The sequence below is a fragment of the Venturia canescens genome, chromosome 5, assembly GCF_019457755.1.
Source record: "Venturia canescens isolate UGA chromosome 5, ASM1945775v1, whole genome shotgun sequence".
Lineage (NCBI taxonomy): Eukaryota > Metazoa > Arthropoda > Insecta > Hymenoptera > Ichneumonidae > Venturia > Venturia canescens.
In genome coordinates this window covers 13,775,019-13,797,058 of record NC_057425.1, presented here as the reverse complement: position 1 = coordinate 13,797,058, position 22,040 = coordinate 13,775,019, and the positions used below count along the sequence as shown (strand labels likewise).

Here is a 22,040-nt window from a genome sequence, read left to right as displayed (position 1 = left end):
CAGTCCTCTATCATACTGCAGGCAGCTCACCACCGCCTTTCCCGCCACCTCGTCCTCCCTCCTCCCTCTTCGTCTTTCCATTCCTTTTCTTTTCGTCTTCGCCCCTGCCCGGCCTGCCCCCTCCCCCCGCCCGCAACGCCCCCTCCTCGTCTCTTCCCTCCGTCTTCTTAGCCACTTTTTTCTCGCTCTTAGCTCTTTCTTTCTCTATGTCGTTCGCGAATATACGTGTTTTCTAACCCCACCACACGTACGTACGCGACTACTGAACCCTCGAGATCACCCCGCTCCCCCTCCTTGGCCAATCTTCTTCGACTTTTGCCATTTTCTGTATATTTTCTCCCAGCTTCATCCACTATATACACGCATTTTTACACGTTTACTATAACTCGCGAACAAAAGAACTCAATTCCTCACATTTTCAATGTCAATCCTTACTCTACCGTGGATTTAGCTCTCGCGGAACGAATTCTTTGCAATTTCTTCACTTTCGGGGGGCAGGCCCGTCTCACCGAATTCATGTGTTCCGTAAATTTCTCAAATTCGACCTCTACCACGCGATTCACACAATGTGTTTGTACACATTCGTATTCGCATTTCCCCCCCCCCCCCCCACACGCTGTTTTCACGCGACATTTTTTTGATGTCGAATCCCTTGGAGCTTACACCCCTGGCTACTCATGCCAAGACGATACGTTTAGTTTTTTTGAAATGCCGGAATCTCGTAGAAATCCGCTCGGCAATCAAAGATGGACGGTCGAATTCGAATTGTTTTCAGATTCGTTCAATCGATACGATATTTTTCTATATCTCTGATCAACTCAATCGACCGTCGTTTCGTGAGATAATATTTACTTTTCTCATGCACGTGTCGCTTTGCAAATCCACTTTAAAACCTTTCCTTGAGCGCGAAGATCTTCTTTCTTTGTCTCTTTCTCGCACTTGTACATTATACGCGCGCTCGTCATGATACATCACTCCTTGAGGTGCCTTAATCCCCAGGCGTTATACAAATACGTAAACATAACCTCGTCGTCGATGCACCTGTTGAGAAAACCCGTCCCCGCGCAATTGAGATAAAGTATTTATGCTTGTATTACGCGTAGGAAGTGTACACGGCGATTGTACGAAATGAAAAATTCTTCTACAGAGATCGCAAAAATCCTTGTGATCGCGCTACAAAGGCCCAAAACGCGATAATTTTCTCGTTTTATTTCGGACGCTCTAATCAAGAAATTGAACGAAATTCTTAAGGAGTTTCGGTACAGGCGATACAGTGTTGCCATGCTAATCCATGCTAAAACAATTTAAAAATTCAAAAAGTTCAGAATTTTATAAAATTTGGCGAACATATTCTTTAGTGCCAAATTTGACGACACAAATTTTTTAAGATTTTTCTTCTACACAGTTATCGAGTAATTGATCACTAAAGTTTACGTGTATAAGCATAGCGTTTCCATATATGTAGGTATACATTCCGGGCATGAGAAATCTGCTTTAATGCGTAATTACTCGATAACTAAGTAGAAGAAAATTTGGAAAAAATTTGAGTTTTCGCACTTGATGTTGAAGAACATTATCACCAAATTTGATCAATTTCTTAATATTTTGACTTCTGTACCGAAACTCCTTAAACACGAAAATGAAGTGAACAATACGATGGTCGTTCTTCCTCCATTTTTTTATCTGTTGACAACGCTTTAAATCGCTTTCACGCTCTTTCGAAGTCGTAACTCCCATTACCCCACTCCGCTGATACTCCTGTACCCATCACCGCTAAACACAAGATTCTAACAGTCTAGCTGTTCAACGTTCTAATACGCTGTTGAAACAGGACTTTCACGCTTGTTTCGTATCACCTATTTCACAGTCGAACCTCCTGAGATTTATTTTATATCTACATTCCGTACATGAATCAAATGTAAAGACGCGTATTCACCGTTTAACTGTGTGCCGACAGGCACGGATGAGTAAGATGATTGCTTACGTCCTAGATTCGTCGGTCATGTGTAAACCTACGCAAAATGCACTAAAAACCTGACGTCTCTGCTACGTCACGTTCGACTCCCGCGATCTTCGCTCTTTAACGCCGCTTGCTTCGCCATCTCGCGTCTGAATTGTGAATTTTTATATCGTTGTCTCACCCCGAGACTGTCGGTAATGTGAATGGAATATGATCACGTAGAACTCTGTCAGTTTTATATCAAGACTCTCGAATTCGCTTCGATCAATTATTGTCATTGATCGACATTATTGATTAATTAATTGAAAAATATTGGCGTTATAGAAAACTTTTTATGTTAATCAGTGGTTAAATAAATAAATTCCAACAAATAAGAAATGAATTGATCAGAATTTCGATGAAAAATTTAAGGTAATGGAGCAGTCGCTATTTCGCCACCGTGAGTGCGAGAGAGATAGCTGCAATTTTCGAAATTGAATATCTGCGACACGGTTTGATCAATAAAAAAAAGCCCCTGTCAGCGGATTTTTTCCATCTTTCCGCGTCCGTTGACCGAGCCTTTTTTTGATTAGTCAAACGGGGAGCGGAGAATTTTCATTTCGAAAATTCGAGGTGAGGTTAGGTGACTGATCCTTCAACTCAAAGATTTTGAAACGTCCAAAAACGTCAATTTTGTTGAAGACTCGAAAATTAATAAACTAATGTTAATAAATTAAAAATTTCAACGGAAAATAATCAGATAAATAATAAATATTGTTTGTTTCTGTCGTTGCAGTATCAGAGAGTTACAACAGCTACGTGAATTCGATGTACGGCGGTGGGGGTGGCCAGTTCGCGACAGCGTGTACGCCGAGTCCACCTCGCGGAGGTCCGGGTGGAGTGCCGACGAGCGTGATTCAAGCGGCGACGAGTTCGGTATCGGACGATTTGTATCTTCTCGAGTTGGGTTTTCCGCCGCGACCGAAGAAGAACAAACTGAAGAAACCGCGCCAGGGAGAGGGCGCTGCGGTGAAGAGAAAATCGCGAGAAGGCTCGACGACGTATCTGTGGGAATTTTTGCTCAAACTGTTGCAGGATCGTGAATATTGTCCGCGTTATATTAAATGGACGAATCGGGAGAGAGGTGTATTCAAATTGGTGGACAGTAAAGCGGTCTCGAGACTTTGGGGCTTGCACAAAAACAAGCCGGACATGAATTACGAGACGATGGGACGAGCTTTGAGATATTATTATCAGCGTGGTATATTGGCCAAAGTGGATGGACAGAGATTGGTTTATCAGTTCGTTGATGTGCCGAAGGACATCGTCGAAATCGATTGTACGGGGGCGTGAGATAGGGCCTGCCCTTCGACCAGGGAGCTCGGAAATCACGCTACAAAGTCAACGAGTTTAAATAATAATAGTAATTACGATTACGATAATAATAATGATAATTACTCAAAGGGGAACAAAAACAAAACTCTCTTATATTCAATGTCGTCCTCGTCCCCGACTTTGCCCTTGAGACGAGAGAGGTCATTGTCGACAAACTCTTCCTACAACAATCAACAGCAGCAGCAGCAGCCGCAGCAACATGATTATGAACAGCAAAGATTGCCGACGTGGCACATCCCTCAAACGATTCATCGCCCTCTCTGACTCCGTTGTTCCTTGTAATGTATAAATCTTGATATATTTTCAAAAGCAAAGAAAACGAATACGAATACGAAAATACGGATCGAAATACCATTTCCGTTTTGTCAATCAAACGCAGGGAAAAAAAAGCTCTCGATGCTTTTTATACATAATTATTGGTCGTCGTTGTCTGTAATAATATGTGCGCGAGATCGATTCTCGTCAATTTCGACCTTTGATTTGTACATTGCTCTTGTTGTTTTCTTTACTTTTTTCTTTTTAAATTTATTTTAATCTTCTAAGCAAGCGACAAACTTTCAAGATAGCAGTGGCAAAAATTGTTGTTCCGATAACAATGAATCATTAATGAAACCAAACGAAAGTCATTCCCGAAGAAGCTATGGACAAATTACTTAAACGATTAGTGAACGATAGAGACGATTTAGTTCTCATACTCTCTCCCCTCTATCTCTCTAACTCTTTCAAAAGAGAAAAAAAAACGAATATGTAGACGATAAAAATTGTAAATTCGGAAATCTATATAAATTATTTATTGTACATTTGACGATTAATGTGAGATTAGAAGAAAAAGATGTGGGAGCGAAGGAGAAACAAAATTGTTGATGAAAGTGTTGGAAGCGAGAGAGAGTTTAGCAAAAGAAAGAAAAAAAGAAACAAACGAATCGAAATGTGGGCTGTGAATAGGAGTTTGGAGGTTTAAACAAAGCGCTTAAGGAATTAAATGAGAGAAAAGAAACGAAAAAACGTAAAAAAAATTACGAAAACGGAGAACGAAAAGTGATATTAATGTTGGCTCTGATACAGGGGGGACAAAAGGAGACGAAAAAATTCTCAAGAATCGGGACTCGGAGAGGGCTTGTAATATTATTCTTTCGAAATACAAACGAGTGTCAAAATACCGTTTTTCACTATCGTTTGTGTTCTTTTTTCTAATTAAAATCGAGCTGAAAATATTGTATTTTCAACGATCATGTTAAGGTGCTGGCTATTACACACGAGGTCCAAGAATGTTATTTAGCGAAGAGACAAAAAATATAATTTAACAACAAAACAACATGTCGATGAGAAAGAGAGAGAGAAAAAATACGAAAAATATGAAAAAAATTTTAAATAAGAATACTTAGATTTACGATGGTTCATAGATATTATTCAGACAGACATTATCTATATATCTCTGTATATATTATATAAAATATAACTTTAGCATATGCATATATTATTATATTATTATTATTAATAATATTATTGAATATTATATATATATATATTATATAAATATATATTGTATGTTATGTAGTAAATGGCGCGTGTTAATGTGTCTCTGTGAGATTTTGCGTCACGTCGGTGCTACTTGAGCACGAAAAAAGGATGGAAACTATTTGTCTGATTCCCTGCGACTTCTTCGATGTGAAAATAAAAAGAAAACATGAAAAAAAAAAAAACAAGCAGATAATGGAAATTTTTTTATACGACTATAATAAGAGTGTGTAACGGATTAACTACGAGGGTACAGTTTGTACAATCCCGTTGAACGCGATCTAACTGCTCACACACAGACTGTGTTTGATATGTCGTCCGTAAACTCTGATCGTGCTTCGTGAAAACAAAAAAAAAAAAAAAATAAACAAAGCGAACAAACGAAGAATTCAAACAGATATTTATATGAATTTGTATGTTTATATATATTCAAAACGCACACTTTGTTAAGCTTCCCAATACGAACAAAAAAATACAGACAGACACATACACACACATACACACACACAAGCAGAAAGTTGAAGATGTCGCGAGGGTGGAAAAAAAAATTGGACCATCTTCGATCGTCGAACGAGAGCCCGGGGTCGTGTAATAATAATCGATACCTTAGAATAATATTTTATTTATTTACGCCCTGGGAGGCCGACGTGAGAGTGAAAACAACAACAACAAAAAAAAAACAAAAAAGAAATCATAAAGATAAGACAAAAGTAAATAAAGTAAAGGAAAATTAATGGTTAAACGAGAGCAGGGAGTATAGAGGAGAAAAAATGTGTCCCATAGGATGTAATTTTGTATATAGATATGCGCTTAAAGAAGAAACGAAAAGAAAGAAAACAAAAAAGAAATACTTATGTCGAAAAAGCATTGTTCGAATGGAATAAATGAGAGAGAGAGAGAGAGAGAGATAAAATGAGAAGAAAGAGCAAGGAAAGTGGGCGAGAACACACATGATACCTTTTTTTCGTACGTAAGCGAGTGAGATAATTGAAAAATCATAACGATACACAAAATACACACATCGACACTGCATATAAATTAGTTACTTTTTAGGAATTAAGGCTCTCTGACACTCATGGTCCTTTCAAGACAACAGCCTTTCAATAGTTTTCATTGTTTTATTTCCCTTCATTTCACAAGTTCAATCGTAATATACACAGTAGATAAAGTGAAAGAAAAAAAGTAATGGAGAAAAAATGTGGAGGAAATAATGAAAATACATGAAATATTATAAATACAGTGGATCCAGTGCTGCCAATTAATGCCTGAAACTGTCCCTTGCATTTGCCACACGTACACACAGGATACACGAAGAAGAAGAAGAAGAAAAACGAAAAACATAATATACGAAAATGTTTACCGAAATAAAAATGAAACAAAGCTGTTGATGTTGATACGAGAAATTTAAATGAATATTAATAAATAAAGAAATAATGAAGGAAACAAAAATCATTTAATGTTCATAATAATGTTACGGGACGCCAGACATTACCGATGATACAAAACAAATTGCCTTTACGTATTAAACAAACGTTGCCTTCTTAACGAGAGAAAAAAACAAACAATACAAACGAACGAAGAGAAACCAAGAAACAAAAGATTGTTGCTGAAAAAAAAATCTGAATTTCCACGATTTTTATCGTTAAGTACTGTCCCACGTACACACTCTGTTCCAGTACTTAAAAAAAAAAAAAAAAAAAATCATAATAAGTGAAATATATAAAGAAATACAGAATAATGAATGGTTCAAATGTCGCCCAAAATCCTGTCGTTTCGAAAAATAGATTTTTTAAAGTCGTGTTTTTTGGTACGTTTGAAAGAAAAATTTGAGAATACACTCGAAAATCGTATGTTTACGTCGCATCTGTGAATAATGTTATATATAAAATAGCTACGATACTGAAGAAAAAAAAAAAAAAAAATTAATGAGATACAAAAATATAACGTAAAAACAGTACAATCGACGAAAAAACAAGTACCTATACGAAAACGAAAAAAATACCACTTCTAAACACACGAGACATGAAAATATTATAACGAAAAAAATGAAACTCACTCACACACATCATTGAATATCAATGGGAAAAAAATGAAAAGAATTAATGATAAAGAAACGATGAATGGATATTACAACAGTAAACATATACCTATTTTTAGGTCATTTAAAATTTACATATACATAACATTTGATTACACAGTACGAGATATTTTAAATCGTAAGACTTTAACTGTAATAGAGTTAATGAATAATAAAAACATAAAATGAAAAAAATACAATTCGTATGATGATTTTACTTGTATAAAAAAAATATATATATATGAGATACGATGGATTGACGTAAGGAACTCTAATGTAACGTTCTGTGATTCGTTGTTTGTAGGTGAAATTTAATAAAAAGAATACTGTATCATAGACACGTGACTTCCTTTCATTATATTTGCAACTTACCGAAAAACTCGAAAAATGAGGCAGAAAGATGACATTGCATATATTTCTCATTTTTTTCAAACGCTCTCTCGGGTTTAGGGCAATTCAATCAACCATTTTCCCCTGTTACTGATTTTATCAATTTAATTCGATAGCTCACAAAAATCTATGATGACTTTTTTGGTTAGTCAAAATATTCATTGGAGTGAAGCCGTGATGATCGCCATTCCGAGTTTGAAAGGCTTCTTGTAAATACATTTTTGACAGCTGTGATAATTTTTTTGGACAGGCCACTGCACAATCAGTGGTTTTTATCGAATAGAAATTCGCTTTGAGAGAACCTTTGACCATAGTTTATTCCATGACATTTGGGCGATAATAAAAGTTTGGAAGGCTTGACGTAACGACTAAATATAGAACGGATGAGAGAAGGCATTTAAAGAGTGCGGTACTCTCTACCTAATTGAGAGCAGCGCCATACCGTAATGCCGGAAAAGGGTGCGGGGAGAGAAGTGCGGGGAAATTTTTACGACGCTCTTGCGCACAGCAGACGTGTATAACAGTAGTGTACTGTGCAGCGCCGGTGTCGAACGACAGTCGTCAAATCGAACGAATACAAACGTGAGTAAACTACTCATCTTTCAGTGTTAAAAAGTACTGAAAAAACCTAACAATCATTGTTTTAAAGTGAACGAAACCTCCGGAATTCATTGGATTACAGGAAAAAGTGTAAAATCTTGCAGTACGCAGTACCAAAACCGAATTATCGATCGACTCGAGTCCCGTTTGCCACACCCGTCGGCCATTTTGACCCACTCGAACGCGAGTTGACAACTCGGTGTTCGTAGTTATTAACAGTTGTATCAAATCCATTCTTAATCATGGATCAAATAACACCTAAGGAAGTTAAGATCCTCGAAAATCCTGAGGACATTCAGGAACGTCGTGAACAAGTACTCACTCGTTATGCCAATTTCAAAGCTGAGGCACATCACAAACGAGAAAAACTCGAGGATTCGCGTCGCTTTCAGGTATGTCGATGATATCATTCCTTTTTTTTTCGACAGCTCACTATTATCGCGATGACGACACCGTTATCAATGCAAACAAACAGGGTCGTTCATTAATAATCGTACCAACCGATTGAACAATCGACAAATCTTTGCTCATAAGTTCACAATAATTTCGTACTGTACTTCGTTTCTCCTGTATACGTGAGCAGTATGTTTTTTTTTCTCATATTCAAAAATAATATTGTTTTTTTCGTATTCAAAAACAAAATAATTTTTTTTTATTTCAAATGATGAGTCACAAAGTATTGACTAATTATTTGAATTTTTCTTTTCATTTACATTTCCATGTTCTACTTTTGAAATTTACTAATTTGAAATTTCAATTGTTTTTATGTTATGCAATCTTATTTTGACCGTGCGTGACAATGAGATTTTCAAAAGAAATTTAACTTTGGGGTTTATTTTATTTCGTACCAACCGCATTTTCATTTTTATTATCATTATTGTTAATGTTATTATTATTGAAAAAACAATTAATTTTCAACAGTTAGGTCAATTGGAATAAGAAAACAAGACTTTGTTGTTGAAATTAGAAATTCTTGGTGTTTTAAACAAATTTTTCACTGTAGTTTGAAGGAAATGGAATATTTGAATTCAAATAAGTTTTTGACTATTCTTCATTGCCATTATCGGCTCACTTGTACGGAAAGGATTTCTTCGTACCTTTTTAATTTTTGTTTCTGATTTCCCAAAGTATTTCAAACGTGATGCTAACGAGCTCGAAGGATGGATTTACGAGAAGCTTCAAGCAGCTTCAGACGAGAACTACAAAGACCCGACGAATCTTCAAGCGAAGATACAGAAGCATCAAGCCTTTGAGGCAGAAGTGGCAGCGCATTCGAATGCCATAGTTTTATTGGACAACACCGGCCAAGAGATGATAGCGCAGTACCATTTTTCGAGCGACACGATTCGCAAGCGTCTGGAGGAACTTCACCGTCTCTGGGAATTGTTGTTGTCGCGTTTAGCGGACAAAGGTTTGAAGTTGCAGCAGGCATTGGTCCTCGTGCAGTTTCTTCGTCACTGCGACGAGGTGATGTTTTGGATAAACGACAAAGAGGCTTTTGTGACGACCGACGAATTCGGCCACGATCTCGAGCACGTCGAAGTGTTGCAAAGAAAATTCGACGAGTTCCAAAAAGACATGGCCAGTCAGGAGTACCGCGTTACCGAAGTGAACGAGCTCGCGGACAAACTCCTTCTCGACGGGCATCCCGAACGTGATCAGATTCTCGGACGTAAAGAAGAGTTGAACGAATCTTGGCAACGATTGAAACAACTGGCGATTCTGCGCCAAGAGAAATTGTTCGGAGCTCACGAAATTCAGAGATTCAACCGCGATGCGGACGAAACAATGGCGTGGATCGCGGAAAAGGACGTTGTCCTGTCGTCCGACGACTTCGGACGCGACCTCGCGAGCGTACAAACGTTGCAGCGTAAACACGAGGGAATCGAACGCGATCTCGCCGCTCTGGAAGACAAAGTAGCGACTCTTGGAGCCGAAGCTGATCGTCTCGCGGCGATCCATCAAGCTGATCATTCCCAACAGATTCAAGCTAAGAGAGCAGAGATTTTACAATCATGGGAGAGCTTAACCGCGAAGGCGAAAGAACGGCGCTTCAAGCTCGACGAATCCTATTATCTTCATCGTTTCCTCGCCGATTACCGCGATCTCGTGTCCTGGATGAACGATATGCGAGCTATCATATCTGCCGACGAGCTCGCCAAAGACGTCGCCGGTGCGGAAGCTCTCGTCGAACGACATCTCGAGCATCGCGGTGAAATCGACGCCCGTGCTGACAGCTTCGATTCCACGACTCTCGCTGGCAACAAACTCCTCGAAAGGAAACACTACGCCGCTGAGGAGGTCGCCCGGAAACTCGATTCGCTCGCCGAGGACAAATCTTCGCTCCTCGAGCTCTGGGAAACCCGGCGCATTCTCTACGAGCAATGCATGGATTTACAATTGTTCTATCGCGACACCGAGCAAGCGGACGCTTGGATGGCGAAACAGGAAGCTTTCCTGGCCAACGAGGACCTCGGTGACTCTCTGGACAGCGTCGAGGCGCTGATCAAGAAACACGAGGACTTTGACAAGTCCCTCGCAGCTCAGGAAGAAAAAATCAAAGCCCTCGACGAGTTTGCAGGAAAATTGTGCGAAGGCGGTCACTACGCGGGTGACGACGTCGCCGATTGTCGTCGCATGCTTCTCAAGCGCCGAGCTATTCTTCTCGAAAAGTCGGCCCAACGTCGTCGTCGTCTCGAGGATGCTTACAAGCTCCAACAGTTCGAGCGCGACTGCGACGAGACGAAGGGATGGGTCAACGAGAAGTTGAAGTTCGCGACTGACGACAGTTACCTCGATCCGACGAATCTCAACGGCAAGGTACAGAAGCATCAGAATTTCGAGCAGGAATTGAACGCGAACAAAACTCGTATGGAAGAAATGGTTTCGACGGGCCAGGAGCTGATCGAGGCCGAACATTACGCGAGCGATCGCATAAGAGCAGGCATCGACGAAATCGTCACATTGTGGGAGAGTCTGACTCGAGCCACAGAGAAGAAAGGCGCCAAACTGCAGGAAGCATCGCAGCAGCAACAATTCAATCGCACCGTCGAGGACATCGAACTTTGGCTCTCCGAAGTCGAGGGACAATTGATGTCCGAAGATTACGGCAAAGATCTTACGAGTGTTCAGAATTTACAGAAGAAACACGCGCTCTTGGAAGCCGACGTCGGCTCTCACGCCGACCGCATCGAAAGCATCACTCAAGCTGCTGAACAGTTCGTGAGCAACGGTCATTTCGATGCTGACAACATAAGAGCCAAACAGGAACAGATGCAATCTCGATATTCCGCGCTTCAGCGACCGATGAGCATCCGGAAACAGAGACTTCTCGATTCGCTTCAAGTTCAACAGCTCTTCCGTGACATCGAAGACGAGGAGGCTTGGATCAGGGAGAAAGAGCCTGTCGCAGCGAGCACCAATCGTGGTCGCGATCTCATTGGAGTACAAAATCTTCAGAAGAAGCATCAAGCTGTTTTAGCCGAAATCAATAATCACGAGCCTCGAGTAGCCGCCGTTTGTCAAGCCGGTTCAAGAATGTTGCAGGACGAGCATTTCGCCGCGGAGGAAATAAGTCAGAGGCTCGCCGCTCTGGACGAACACTGGGGGCAGCTCAAGGAAAAAGCTCGTCAGAGGAAAACCGATCTCGACGATTCTCTCCAGGCCCATCAATACTTCGCCGATGCGAACGAGGCCGAGTCTTGGATGAAGGAAAAACGTCCGATCGTTATGAACGCTGACTACGGCAAGGACGAGGACAGCTCCGAAGCGCTGCTGAAAAAGCACGAAGCGCTTGTCAGTGACTTGGAAGCTTTCGCCAGCACGATCGCTGCCCTCGGAGAACAGGCGGCTGCTTGTCGCCAGCAGGAAACACCGACGATCGACATTGCCGGGAAAGAATGCGTCGTCGCCCTGTACGATTACGCTGAAAAATCACCGCGCGAAGTTTCCATGAAAAAAGGCGATACTCTGACGCTCTTGAACTCGAACAACAAGGATTGGTGGAAGGTCGAGGTCAACGATCGCCAAGGCTTCGTGCCAGCTGCTTATGTAAAGCGTGTCGAACCCGAGGCCGGATTGAGCGCTTCGCAACAGAATTTGGCTCGAGAACAAAGCTCCATCGCCGCGAGACAAGCTCAGATTCAAGCTCAATACGACGATCTCATTCATTTGGCACGCGAACGCCAAAACAAACTGAACGAGACCGCGAAAGCTTACGTCCTGGTACGCGAAGCCGCTGAATTGGCCACCTGGATCAAGGACAAAGAGAATCACGCTCAGGTTCAGGACGTCGGTGAAGATCTCGAACAAGTCGAGGTAATGCAAAAGAAATTCGATGACTTCCAGGCTGACCTCAAAGCCAACGAAGTTCGTCTTGCCGAAATGAACGAAATCGCTGTTCAACTTATGAGCCTTGGACAAACCGAAGCTGCTCTTAAAATTCAAACCCAAATACAAGATTTGAACGAGAAATGGAGCAGTCTCCAAACACTCACCGCCGAGCGAGCCAGTCAGTTGGGATCCGCTCACGAAGTCCAACGTTTCCATCGCGACGTCGACGAGACCAAGGATTGGATACGCGAAAAAGATGCTGCCCTTAACAACGACGACCTCGGCAAAGATTTGCGCAGCGTCCAAGCCCTGCAAAGGAAACACGAAGGGCTCGAACGCGATCTCGCCGCACTTGGCGATAAAATCAAACAACTTGACGAAACCGCTAATCGCCTCATGCAATCTCATCCCGATACTGCCGAACAAACTTACGCCAAACAGAAAGAAATCAACGAGGAATGGACACAACTTACCGCCAAAGCCAACTCGAGGAAAGAGAAACTTTTGGATTCCTATGACCTCCAACGCTTCCTCAGCGATTATCGCGATCTCATGGCTTGGATCAACTCAATGATGGGCCTTGTTGCCTCCGAAGAACTTGCTTCCGACGTCACCGGGGCCGAAGCTCTTCTCGAACGCCATCAGGTAGTAATGCCTTTTTCAATCGTCACACTTTTTCGTCTCCCTGACACAAATCCTTTGCCTGACACTATTCCCAGTCAAAAATTTTGGTCTCGTCAGAACTCCCTCGCACAGCAATTTCATTATATTTTTTCACATCATTTTGAAATTATAATCATTCAAAAATGTCATGTTATCGCTAGATAGCAGAGTTTTGGTTTGATTTAATTTTTGACTGGGGATGCTCACACTGATAAAGAGACATGACGACTCGAGGGGAAGCCATTAGAGAATCAGAATCTAAAGAAAATTCATTCGTCAATCAAGAGCACTCGATTCGTCCCTGAATATTTTACTTTGAATGGATTTTTGTCTAATCTCCATTTAGATTACACATCATCCATGTTTATTTTCAAAATCAATTACATGCCTCTTGGTTAAGGATAAACCTATTAAAATTGAGTAACGCCAGCAAGTCATTTTAATTGTAGAATCACAGAGCAGAGATAGATGCGCGATACGGAATACGTCCAGAGGTACCGTTCGAGCATGCCACGGTTTCACAGATTTCCAGTTTTTTTTCTGAAAATATCATATAGAAAAAAGCAATTCGGACGCTCGATTTGGGAGTATTTTGCGTTGATTATTTATCAATTTTTCAGAGTGTTTTATTAACAGCATCAGAATTCTCAGGGAGTCGTCTCATATGAATTTCGAATTTACGTGAAAACAATCGTTTTGGACTAGTAGCATAGAGTATTGTTTTAAATTTTTTGTGCTGACAAAGCAGAAGACAATTTTTTGTGCCGGTTGAATTTTGTCTTGACGTAGGAATTACAAAGTTCTAACAACACGTTTTTGCAGTGGTAAAGTTGGATTGCGGTGTTTCGCAGAATTCTAACAATTAGCCACGATCGATGATTCATTGATTTTAATAATTTTCTAACGATTTGATGAATTTTTGTTCAATGGCAGGAGCATCGCATGGAAATAGACGCGAGGGCAGGAACCTTTCAAGCTTTCGAACTCTTCGGCCAGCAATTGTTGCAATCCAGTCACTACGCGAGCGTAGAGATACAGGAGAAATTGGAGTCAATGGCGGAGGCGCGTCAGGAGTTGGAGAAGGCCTGGATCCAGCGGAGAATGCAGTTGGATCAGAATTTGGAGCTGCAATTATTCTGTCGGGATTGCGAGCAAGCTGAGAATTGGATGAGCGCGAGGGAGGCGTTCTTGAGCAGCGCGGACGCGGTCGATAGCAGCGACAATGTCGAAGCTTTGATAAAGAAACACGAGGACTTTGACAAAGCGATTAACGCGCACGAAGAAAAAATCGCAGCTTTGCAAACTCTGGCGGATCAGTTGATAGCGGCGGAGCATTACGCGGCAAAACCAATCGACGACAGACGCTGTCAAGTTTTGGATCGTTGGCGTCATCTCAAAGACGCCCTCATCGAGAAACGCTCTCGTTTGGGTGAATCACAAACGCTTCAGCAGTTCTCACGCGACGCTGACGAGATGGAAAATTGGATAGCCGAAAAATTGCAACTCGCGACCGAGGAGAATTACAAAGATCCGGCGAACATTCAATCCAAACACCAGAAACATCAAGCTTTCGAGGCCGAATTAGCTGCGAATGCCGATAGAATCCAATCGGTTTTGGCCATGGGTGGCAATCTGATAGAAAAACATCAATGCGCCGGCTCCGAGGACGCTGTGCAGAAACGTTTGGCCTCGATCGCCGATCAATGGGAATACTTGACCCAAAAAACAACGGAAAAATCGATGAAGCTGAAAGAAGCGAACAAACAACGGACTTACATCGCAGCTGTGAAAGATCTCGATTTTTGGCTCGGCGAAGTCGAGAGTCTCCTTACATCCGAAGACGCGGGTAAAGATCTTGCTTCGGTGCAAAATCTTATGAAAAAGCACCAGCTCGTTGAGGCAGACATACAAGCTCACGAGGAGAGGATAAAGGACATGAACGCGCAAGCTGATTCGTTGATCGGCAGCGGACAATTCGACGCGGCTGGTATACAGGAAAAGCGACAAAGCATAAACGTGCGTTACGAGAGGATTCGCAATCTTGCGGCTCACCGACAAGCTCGTCTCAACGAGGCGAATACCCTCCATCAATTCTTCCGCGATATCGCCGACGAAGAGTCCTGGATTAAGGAGAAGAAATTGCTCGTCGGCTCGGACGATTACGGTCGAGATTTGACGGGTGTACAAAATCTGAAGAAAAAGCACAAGCGTCTCGAAGCTGAACTCGGGAGCCACGAGCCTGCGATACAAGCTGTTCAAGAAGCCGGAGAAAAATTGATGGACGTTTCGAACTTGGGAGTGCCGGAAATCGAGCAGCGATTGAAACTTCTCAACCAAGCCTGGGCCGAGTTGAAACAATTGGCTGCGAATCGTGGCCAAAAGCTCGATGAGTCATTGACGTATCAACAATTCTTGGCCAAAGTCGAAGAAGAGGAGGCTTGGATAACGGAAAAACAGCAGCTTCTGTCTGTTGAGGATTACGGCGACACGATGGCTGCGGTTCAAGGTTTGCTGAAGAAACACGACGCATTCGAGACCGATTTCGCAGCTCACGGCGAACGGTGCGTTGACATCTGTGACGCTGGAGAAAATCTCATAAAAGCAGGAAATCATCGTGCCGACGCGATAGGCCAACGTTGTACTCAGCTGCGCAACAAACTCGAGCAGCTCGGAGCTTTAGCCGCTCGAAGGAAAACTCGTCTCAACGACAACTCGGCTTATCTTCAATTCATGTGGAAAGCCGACGTCGTCGAGTCTTGGATCGCCGACAAAGAAACTCACGTCCGCTCCGAAGAGTTCGGACGCGATTTGTCTACCGTCCAGACTCTTTTGACGAAACAGGAAACTTTCGACGCGGGTCTCCACGCTTTTGAGCACGAGGGAATCCAAAATATTACCTCCCTCAAAGAAATGCTCGTTGATTCCGGCCACGATCAAACGGCGAGCATCCAAAAACGTCACGCCGACGTTATCACCCGCTGGCAAAAATTACTCGCTGATTCAGACTCGAGGAAACAACGGTTGTTGCGCATGCAAGATCAGTTCCGTCAAATCGAAGAATTATATCTGACCTTCGCGAAAAAAGCTTCTGCCTTCAACTCCTGGTTCGAAAACGCCGAAGAAGATCTTACCGACCCCGTACGTTGCAACAGCATCGAAGAAATTCGAGCCTTGCGCGAAGCCCACGCACAATTCCAAGCCAGTTTGTCCTCCGCCGAAGCCGATTTCCAAGCACTCGCCGCACTCGATCGACAAATCAAAAGCTTCAACGTTGGACCCAATCCTTACACCTGGTTCACCATGGAAGCTCTCGAAGACACGTGGCGCAATTTACAAAAAATCATTAAAGAACGCGATGTCGAACTTGCCAAGGAAGCTCAACGACAAGAAGAGAACGATAAACTGAGAAAGGAATTCGCCAAACACGCTAACGCTTTCCACCAATGGCTCGCAGAAACGAGGTTCGTTCGAAAGAAAATCGTCTTTGTTTTGAAATTTTTAAAAATCTCAGGAAACAATTAACTACAATGCAATCGAAACCGTTGAAAAACGTTTTATTTTAGTAAGAAAATGGCGATTTCAATTTTTTTTTTACAATTTAAACAATTTGAGAAAATTGATTTTCAATAATTTTTTATTCAAAAGCTTCATTTTTTTAATTGTCAACTGTACAATAATCGACCGTTGTCCTTTCCGCTCGCAGAACTTCGATGATGGAAGGTTCAGGCTCCCTGGAACAACAATTGGAAGCGACGAAGCGTAAGACCCAAGAAGTTCGAGCGCGGCGTCAAGATTTGAAAAAGATCGAGGACCTCGGAGCCATACTAGAGGAGCACTTGATCCTGGACAACCGTTATACCGAGCACAGTACCGTAGGCCTTGCGCAGCAATGGGATCAACTCGATCAACTTGGTATGCGAATGCAGCATAATTTGGAACAACAGATACAAGCGAGAAATCAATCCGGCGTTTCCGAGGATGCTCTCAAGGAATTCTCCATGATGTTCAAGCACTTCGACAAGGACAAGAGCGGACGGTTGAATCACCAAGAATTCAAATCTTGCCTCCGAGCTCTTGGCTACGATTTACCGATGGTTGAGGAGGGACAACCTGATCCAGAGTTCGAAAATATTCTCGGTAAATTAATATTACAAATAAAATTTTCCCATTGAACTTTGCTTTTTGAATTATTCAACCGATTCTTCTTTTTCGACATCGCTTTATTAATTTTATTTGATTCATTGAAATCCTCAACATTTTTAAATTTGCAATTTTAAGGAATCTCCATTCTGTCGAGTTACTCGATGGTTCAGAGTATTCAAAAATCGTTCATTGTTCTATTCGATTTCCAGATATCGTGGATCGAAACCGCGACGGTTACGTTTCGTTACAAGAGTACATGGCTTTCATGATAAGCAAAGAAACAGAAAACGTACAAAGCTCGGAGGAAATCGAGAATGCTTTCCGGGCAATCACAGCTGCCGATCGACCTTACGTAACGAAGGAGGAACTTTACGCGGTAAATATATTAATCGTTGATCGCCCTTGCAAATAAATCGATTCGTCGTATTCCTAATTTGATCTAATGTTCAATGTTTTTTTTTCTTCAATTTTTAGAACCTCACGAAGGAGATGGCCGATTATTGTACCGCGCGAATGAAACCGTACGTGGATCCGAAAACCGAAAGACCGATAACTGCCGCCTTGGATTACATAGACTTTACTCGTACTCTTTTCCAAAACTAACAGGTTACTTTTCGAGCATAAACAAATTATATATTACTTTTAATTATTTATATCGTTCGTAGAAGAAAAAAAAATGATGAAAAACACGAACAAAAGTACTCGAATCCAGAAATTGCTAAAGAAACTTTTTGCTTAAGAAGCTCAGCTCCGCGAGAGCAAAAAAAACTCAGTAATTCCATCGATAAGAATCTCCTGCTAATCAGCACGTTTCATGTTCCGCATGTTGTTGCCCTCCAAACCTTCTGTATTACAATTTTTATGACTATCGAGTACGAAATGCACGATAATATCGACAAAACATATTGAAATGTCAGAATTTTCAAAATTTCGAACGATTATAGAGAGCTTCTATGAAATCGCTTACACGTTGCATATATTTGTAGCTTGTTATCTGAATATAAATATATATAGGAATACAGGAAAAAATGAAAATTTATTGTCGTTTTATACAAAACAAATACAGCTCCTTTCCTTTAGTTTTTTTTTTTAAACAACGGGCTATTCGGCTCTATGGAAATTCAGGTCTTTCCGCAACAGTTTACGAAGTCCGTGGCTCATGTAGAAAGGCTTGCTCAAGCCGTCGTGACGTTCGCAGTCCTCCAGGAAGCACAAGAACAGCGTGTCGACAGCGACCTCGTAAACTCCGAAGAATACATTTGCCACTAAGTACGCTGCGATTACAACCAGAATTACGGGAACCCACCAGAGCTCGGTTTCGTAACTCGTACTCGTAAAAACCCACCATGTTGCGCCGCCCATACAAGCTGTTATGGCAATTTTACCGAGGAAAAGTAACCACGAAACAATCTAAAAACAAATGATTCAGTTTTTGTTATAGTTCTCGAAAAAACTCGAATCGACACCTGGGTTTTGGAGCCAAAGATCTTTACCAACGTTCCTGAGGTCTATTGGTTTAATTAGAAATTGTTTGGGTTGGATAAACACCACGGAAACTCACGTTGTTCAAAACAATGACGCGAACAACATTTCGCAATAAGAGACCCAGAGCATCGCCAGCCGAAGTGCAGAGTCCTTTTCCGTACACGGCACAAACGATGTATGCGTTGCGATTCATAAATTTTAAAAATTTCTCTAACATCGCCATAAAGGCTTGAGCACAGCAGAGCCAAAAACGAGTGCATATGTAATTGATGCAACCGCCTTCTGTAGTTGCCCAATACTTTACTGCTTCGAGAAGATATCGTATACAACGACATATCGTTATCAGCAGAGAACCAAATGCAACTGTACCCAAATGGTATCTGCAATAGTTGAGAAAGTATTTGAATAATTCACCAAAATTTGTGGGCTCGAAATCCAATAAATTGCTGATCCTCTATTCATTTTTTCTTCGAGTTCGGCGTTTCCACATCGGTGGGCCATCGCTTGATTGTTGGTAGAAATATTTCAAGAAAAAAATCGAAAATTTGTGCTTTAATTAATAGCGAAAGTATGCTAGAATAAATTAAAAATTAATGTTGATCGTTGAAAATTTGAGGAATTCCGATTTAGGAGAGAAAAGATAATTAATTATACCTTATCGTTCTCCATGCTCCAGTAGCCAAGGCGAAAAATGGAACGTCACATTTCCTGAACGTCCAGTACCACGTTGCGAATGTCGACGAAAGTATCATTTCACCGAGCGCTGTTATAAAACAATACAACCAGATGAATCCAATAGCGTGTATCGCGATGAAGGTTCTTTGTTGCCAGGCTTCATCGAATTCGATCGTCCACCAAAACATTCCAATAACGATCACATAAATGAGCGTTCCAAAATGCATCAGTGCTGGGAATATTGGAAATAGAAGAGTCGATAATATCGACGAGACAGCTCTAAAAAATTCAATAATTCGTCAACATTCAATGAATTATTCGTCATGAGAATAAAATATGGAATCACTTCAATTTACGTTCCGTCTTCCTCAAAACTGTTCACGCAAAAAATAATGAATTTGTCCTCATCACTAAACGGTTCATAAAGTTTTGACTTCCTCTGTTCTCGAGCTGAAGAAAACTGTTCAACATCTTACTTGCTGGCTTCCTTTATGAGCTGACATGCCAATCGTATTCTGTTCAGTAAACACAGTACGAGGAGCAGAATGAAGCCTGCGATCACAGCGGCTACAATAGTCAACGTTAGCCACAGAGTTCCTCCATCCGTCGTGTAGCGATAATAACAATAATAAGCTAAACCAGCGCAGGCAGCGCAAAGTACGGCGATTGAAATGAATACAAAGGGAAATGCAAGCCATCTCAGTAAAAATATGTAAATCAAACAAACTGCTGCTCCACCAACGACGAGTGTCAAAACTCCTCCTCTGAAAAGAGACCAAAAATTCGCCAGTTTTTAAATTAACAATTTCATGATATCCATACAGATGAAAATTCATTCAGTCGCATGTCCTGCTTGAAAGAATGTGCTTTCTACATTTTCGATAAAACTTTATTTTTACTTTATCCATCTTTAGTAAAATTCATTTGAAAAAATTGCAAACTTTCTGAAATACTCTGTACATAGTTCTTTCAATTGGATATATTTTTTCATGTATTAGGAAGATTTACTGAATAATTTCGGTAAAATCGAATGAAGAATTATATTCATGTATACAAACCTCGTACTTATTATCGTGTTAATAATTTTCTTGGCGTAATCCAGTGCTTCAACGATTTTTTGAATTTGCTTCAAATCATTCTCATTCATCGGTATGTAATCGATTATTTCAGGGGGGATTTCACGGGGAATTTCACGGGGAATGCATCGTTTGAGTATAGATGTGCTATTCAAATACCACTTGGCACACTTTCCATTGTTTACCAATTCGCGGAATTCGGCTTTACTTTTGTTCCAGACATCGATTCCAGTTTCGCAAATCATGTGTTCACGGATGTCATTAATATCAGGGATGACATCAATCAACTGATAGACCCAGTTAGAAGAAGGGCATTCACTTCGACAAACTTGTGGAGTATTACATTTGAATTCGATATTTAGGCATCCTTGTAGATCGAAAAAAACGAGATACGGCTTATCCGCGACTTCCTTGTCCAAACCGCATTTTCTACCCTGACTGTCCACCGGTAGCAAAAAACGGTCCAGATCACCATGAATGATTGCTGTTGATAACAATAAAAATAATTATTTCATGAATCATTGCGGTAAAGGAACGTAAATATGAAGCAACTCACCGTAACTTCCTATGCCAATCCAAACAGCCATAAACACTACAAATATTATGAGACAAGGCCAATCTGTGCAGGAACGATTCTTCAAGGGACCCTTGAAGTCTGCAGAATACTCGTACTTCTTTCCCACTAATTTCAACAATTCAGAGTAGAAATCACAGCATTTGATATTTTTAAAAACAGTCAAAAAATGTTTCTCATTTTTTTGTTCTTCTGAATTTATTCATCACGATTTTTCGGCTTTTAGCACTACCGGAATAATCGTCGACAATTTTTTTCAAATGAAAACAACTATAAATTCCAATTGACAACTGTTACCATCTGGATAAAACTTAGTGAGCATTTGCAGACAGTTATTTGTCAAATGCATTGACCTTGTAAAGTAAGATTATTTAAGTATTTTCACAATTTTTTCTTCGTGTTTGGATTTCTTTCACGATTGCTCAAAAAATCGTTTCTATCTATTCGTTAACATGTCTTGCGAATATTTGATCAAAATACAATTTATGATACGAACCGTCGAATGCCATTTTCGTTGAAATTGACAGTCGCGACCACTTTGGAAAATTCAGGGACGAACACTTCGCAATAAACTTTATCAAAAACGATACATTTTGTAAATTAGCACGAATACAATGTGAATCCCTGCGGCGGTAAGAATTTTGAACCAACCTCCAGGTTGGTGTAATTTAACTTATCGTAGATCGTCGACAAACTGAAATAAAAAGCGAGTCCACTGTCTATCTTATCTTTAGACGTGTAGATACGAATGGACAGGATCGCGTGTAGAGATTAATCGAGATTTTTCAACGAACATATGACGCAAAGTTTTTTTTTCGCTACGAAAAAAACTACATACGACAAAACTACTAGATACATTGAGCTTTATCGAGAAATAATTTGCGCTTAAATCCTTGAGTACACAGACGATTTTTTTTCAACAGACTTTGTCTGACGCTTGTTTGCAGTTGACTCGTGGTGTTACTAAGTAAGAATTTGGAAATTTCCTAATCCTTCAGGCCTCTGAATGTCATCCGCATAAAAAGTTTTCTTATTTTACATATTTTTTTATTGCATCTTTTTTTTTTAATTGTAAATGTGAAATCAAATAAGAATTACCTTCAAAAACTGTTAATTTCAAATGAAAAGTTCAAAAAATTTCAGTTTTACGTGCCCCTCGTAAAATGAGGAACA

General features: G+C 40.9%; 3 protein-coding genes across 9 annotated transcripts in view; 2 read left to right on the top strand and 1 right to left on the bottom strand.

Moving 5' to 3' along the window:
• The window catches only part of Eip74EF (Ecdysone-induced protein E74), a 180,610-nt gene extending 173,345 nt beyond the window's left edge, over positions 1-7,265 (top strand). For all 5 annotated transcript variants that reach the window (XM_043418721.1, XM_043418720.1, XM_043418719.1 and 2 more), the window contains one exon: positions 2,736-7,265. In XM_043418721.1, coding sequence (XP_043274656.1) covers positions 2,736-3,292 — 557 coding nt within the window. In that variant the 3' untranslated portion in view covers positions 3,293-7,265. The remainder of the gene's footprint in view (positions 1-2,735) is intronic.
• Positions 7,266-7,840: 575 nt separating this feature from the next.
• On the top strand, positions 7,841-18,092 carry alpha-Spec (alpha spectrin). 3 transcript variants are annotated; one of them, XM_043418915.1, is made up of 8 exons: positions 7,841-7,901; positions 8,002-8,311; positions 9,048-12,896; positions 13,364-13,408; positions 13,848-16,375; positions 16,618-17,051; positions 17,267-17,433; positions 17,532-18,092. In XM_043418915.1, the coding sequence occupies exons 2-8, from the start codon at positions 8,162-8,164 to the stop codon at positions 17,658-17,660; spliced, it is 7,302 nt and encodes a 2,433-aa protein (XP_043274850.1). In that variant the 5' UTR covers positions 7,841-7,901; positions 8,002-8,161; the 3' UTR covers positions 17,661-18,092. The 3 variants fall into 3 exon arrangements, with proteins under 3 accessions (XP_043274850.1, XP_043274852.1, XP_043274851.1); XM_043418917.1 differs by lacking the exon at positions 13,364-13,408; XM_043418916.1 differs by lacking the exon at positions 7,841-7,901 and having other exon boundaries at positions 7,989-8,311.
• A 57-nt stretch (positions 18,093-18,149) lies between these two features.
• On the bottom strand, positions 18,150-21,963 carry Ctl2 (Choline transporter-like 2). Its single transcript, XM_043418929.1, has 7 exons — positions 21,364-21,963; positions 20,850-20,975; positions 20,276-20,777; positions 19,694-19,981; positions 19,197-19,496; positions 18,619-18,922; positions 18,150-18,467 (listed from the first exon to the last, which is right to left on the bottom strand). Exons 1-7 carry the CDS (start codon positions 21,374-21,376, stop codon positions 18,159-18,161), a joined length of 1,842 nt encoding a protein of 613 aa, XP_043274864.1. The 5' UTR covers positions 21,377-21,963; the 3' UTR covers positions 18,150-18,158.
• Between the last annotated feature and the right edge of the window lie 77 nt (positions 21,964-22,040).